The following is a 3890-nucleotide window of genomic DNA, read 5'->3' on the forward strand; positions in this document are numbered from 1 at the left end:
CAACAATTAAGAGAAGGCTTACCACCCCACCCCCCCAATTTCTTTTTCAACAGTAACAACAATTTAACATTTTTAGGAAGTAACTACCTAAATTTTCTCGATTTATGTATGCATTTATTTTGTGCACTAAAATTAAAACACAGATCAACAAATACTGAATCCCTGCATGTCGTTATCAGCAATAATGTTTAACCGAATGTATTCTATCTGAATATATAGGCTGTCCACAAGGTTTAGGAGTGTTTCTGGGGATTTTTGAACCAATCTTTCAGAAGCACAATCTTTCAGAAACACATCTGTGAGGTCACATACTGATGTTGGACAGAAGGCCTGGCTCTCAGTCTCCTCTCTAATTCATCCCAAAGGTGTTCTATCAGGTTGAGGTCAGGACTCTGCAGGTCAGTCAAGTTCATCCACACCAGACTCACCAGGACACCAGGGKTCATAACCCCCACCCCTACCTCCCCCAACAAATTACACTTATGAGCAGAACAAGAAGTTGCAGCACTCACCTTATGATAAGAATTGACAGACAAATCTCGTGAAAATAAAAACATGTTATCTTTCGTTATCATCTGTCCAGTCTTTAACGGGATATTTTGTTCTACCTTTGACAGCAGGCAACAATGACACAAAAAGTTATTGTGGTTATTAAAAAAAGGCCTCASTTTCATCAATTTAGTGGTAAAGATTACAGAGTGGGAAACAGRTGGTATGGAGTTTGGAGAGCAAAAACAGTAAAATCAGACTTTAAAGATCGGCATAAAAAGCTCACTTTATATCATAGCCTACATTGAGGGTGTTTGTTTCATTCTTTGCTTGTTTGGAGCTGTTTCATGTCCCCAACCTGCAGCGACAGTGATGCCTCTCTCGACTTGCTCAGCCTCAGCTGGTGCCGGAGCAGGAAGGCACGAGTGTCATGTGGTCTGAAAGCTCCAGCTGTGGAGAAGAGGCTCATCTGATCTCAGTGAGCTCAGCAGCGCAGGCAGACTGTCCACGCTCAAGAAAGGAGGAGCTGAGTGTGTGTGTGTGTGTGTGTGTGTGTGTGTGTGTGTGTGCAGGGTTTATTGAGATTTCCAACAGTTCACTGTTCATCTTGTTTGGGCTTCTTTTCTGTGTAACACTGAGTTCAACTAGAGAAATGCATTTTCTGTGAAAATCCTGTGTGATTGCTGAAAGTTGATGAAGAAGCTAAAGAGTTGTTAAAGTTAAAACCAAGCAGGACAGAGGCCAAAATGAGCAGAAGCTAAAACATCTAAACAGTAGCCAAAAGCTAAAAGTAACAAAACATAAGCTAAACCTAAAATAAAGAATAGCTTATGTTTTTAGAAAAAAATMACTATAACTTAAATCTAATAAGAGCAGAATGGAAGTTAAAAGCTAAAATAAGTTGATACTTTTAGGTGAAAGTCTTGCCTGGAAAAAATAAGGCTACTTTAGAAATCCTGTAAGGTACTTGTTTATTTATTATAATGAAAACTAAAAGCATCAGAATTGCGGTTAAAAGCTAAACAAAGCAAAACGGTGAATAAAACTTAAAAACAGCAAAATGGTAAGTAAAGGCATGAAAGCTGAAAGTAACAAAATGGCAGCTAAAAGCTAAAAGGACTAACACAGTAGCTTAAAGACAGAACAGTAGCTAAAAGTTGCTTTCAAAGACAGAAACAAAGCAAAAACACTAGTTTTTAGTGTTTTKAMATAAATTGAAGARATGTATTTTATGGGGATTGGTAATRAAGGTCTTTTWWAAAGTATTAAGTAAGTAAAAACACCKAAACATCAAAGCATACTCCTGATCCAGCAGAATATTTGCTATATGATATGGATATTATGCTAAATGCAGAAGCAGTTTGCAAAAATGTATATAATAAAATAAAAATAGGAAAACTGAAAGCTGACTCAGCATTTTCTAGAAGAATATTATTTTTGGTTTGTGCTGTTTTGTTTGGTATATCACCAACTCAGCATCAAAACTCATTATTATTTATGTTTTTACTATCAACAGTTAAAAAAAACAGAAGTTTCAAATTTCCTTTTTGCTGTGAGCCACGTTTAATTTATCTTTGTTTGGGTGAAAGAAAAACACTAGAGGCAGAACAGAATAAAACATTTTTAGAATGATCTGGTTGACAGGTTAATGCAGCTTTACATTTCAGCATCACTCAAGCAAAGGAGTGGTGACAAAGGGAGGCAGCTCTGTTTGCAGCTGATTACATAACAACCAACAGCAGATGGTGACATGGTGCAAAGTCAACTGACTTCATTTTAGTTAGAAATGTTTCGCATCTCATTGTATACGAGGTTGTACGGTTGCCTGATTCTTGTAAACACAGCTTTAAAATTATTGAGTTTTGCTTCGTTAATAAACATAAAATTAAAATCAAAATTTTGCATCTTTAGAAAACACAGTTTTGTAAGCCAATAAGATCCCTTGATACTCAATGTTGATCACGTGGTACAAAACTTCTAATTCCYATTGGCTGATTCAATTTGACGAGTTCCGGTTTTTTTCCAAGACGTAGAAATTAGATCCGCCAAACTATACGGGTTTTAAGTAATATCAGTATTTTTTACATCGTTCCTTTTTAAAATTGTAACAAGAGTACAGAATGACGTTATTCAGCATGCATTTTACAAAAGTTTTTAAAGCGTAGTTTACGAGCGTATTTGGCTCCTCCGCGGAGGGATACAAACGCGTGTCTCGTAGCCGAAGAAGAGGGTGATTTGAATCCCCTTTTCTTTTGCTTCAGTTCTTTTCGTTTGTGAAATTACAAGTAGCTTTTTTAAATTTCATTTTATTCACGTTTTAATCTGAATATACAAGGTAAGAGTTTGTCCTGCAATCATTCCCTTATATTTAACACCAGTACTGTGTGTGTTACAAACCGAGAGCCATGTTTTGTTTGTTTTGTAGTCAACCAACAACAACGACCATTTTCTTTCCTAGTTTCTCGACAGTAGAAACAACAACATGCACACCTTTCTCGTAGCTACTATGTCAGGAGTGTGTTAGTAAAATGTTAGAGCTCGGTGTGCTTCCTATTTTTGCTAGCATACTGTCAAGCATTTTTCCTAGAGTACGGAAAAACCCACAAGACGCGAGCTCACAGGCTTAATGAAAAAGATGGAGTCATTTCACCTCATCTTACTTAGTGTACGAGGTTACAGTAAAGTCGTGTTTGATTAAATGCATTGTGCTCCATCATAATCTTTAGAACAAATGATCAAAATCTCTGTATCCCACTTTTGGGTCACGTGMTTTTGAGATAATATGACGCATTTTTGTTTATGTCCAGACAGATGGCTGCAGTGGAGTCGGTCCCAACTGAGGAAGATCAGAAGGGGAGAGTGTGTCCTTCAGAAGAGGGTGGTGTGTTAAATCAAACCTCAGCCCCCATTGATTTTTCTGAACTCACCTCAAGTCAGTTTGGCATCTCTATCCAGAGTTTTACMCCAGCACCATCATCACCACATAAAGGTAATGTGCCAAAGTTCCACTGTTAGAGCGTAAGAAAGGACTGTCTATTGTTTTTAAACTATAGTGCTATTTTTTTATTGTTGTATGTCATTACCAAGTCATTAAAAGTGCAGCCCGTTTATTTTTTTGTGATCACCTAATTTAGGAAGAAATGTGATTCTGTGTGCTGTAGAAGTGCCTCACACAAGCAGCTCAAAGTAGAATAAAGTCTTACCTAGGGCTGCCACGATTAATCGATTATTAAAATAATCGATGATTAATTTAATAATCGATTAATCTTTTTGTTCTTTACTTTGTTTTTCTCTCCAAACTGCTTTGACACCTTCCTCTGCCACGTCTGCCTTTCTGTCCTTGACACACATGCACAGTAGTGGTAACTGGGGTAGGCCGTGGACGTCACAAGACACTATAC

General features: G+C 37.3%; 1 protein-coding gene across 2 annotated transcripts in view; it reads left to right on the plus strand.

The window, feature by feature from the left end:
- Positions 1–3300: 3300 nt before the first annotated feature.
- Positions 3301–3890, plus strand: part of cdca2 (cell division cycle associated 2) — a gene marked incomplete at its 5' end in the record, with an annotated part of 32128 nt that continues 31538 nt past the window's right edge. For both annotated transcript variants that reach the window (XM_014018645.1, XM_014018646.1), the window contains 1 exon segment: positions 3301–3478. In XM_014018645.1, coding sequence (XP_013874099.1) covers positions 3301–3478 — 178 coding nt within the window.

The sequence above is a fragment of the Austrofundulus limnaeus genome, unplaced genomic scaffold, assembly GCF_001266775.1.
Source record: "Austrofundulus limnaeus strain Quisiro unplaced genomic scaffold, Austrofundulus_limnaeus-1.0 Scaffold198, whole genome shotgun sequence".
In the NCBI taxonomy this organism is placed as follows: Eukaryota; Metazoa; Chordata; class Actinopteri; order Cyprinodontiformes; family Rivulidae; genus Austrofundulus; species Austrofundulus limnaeus.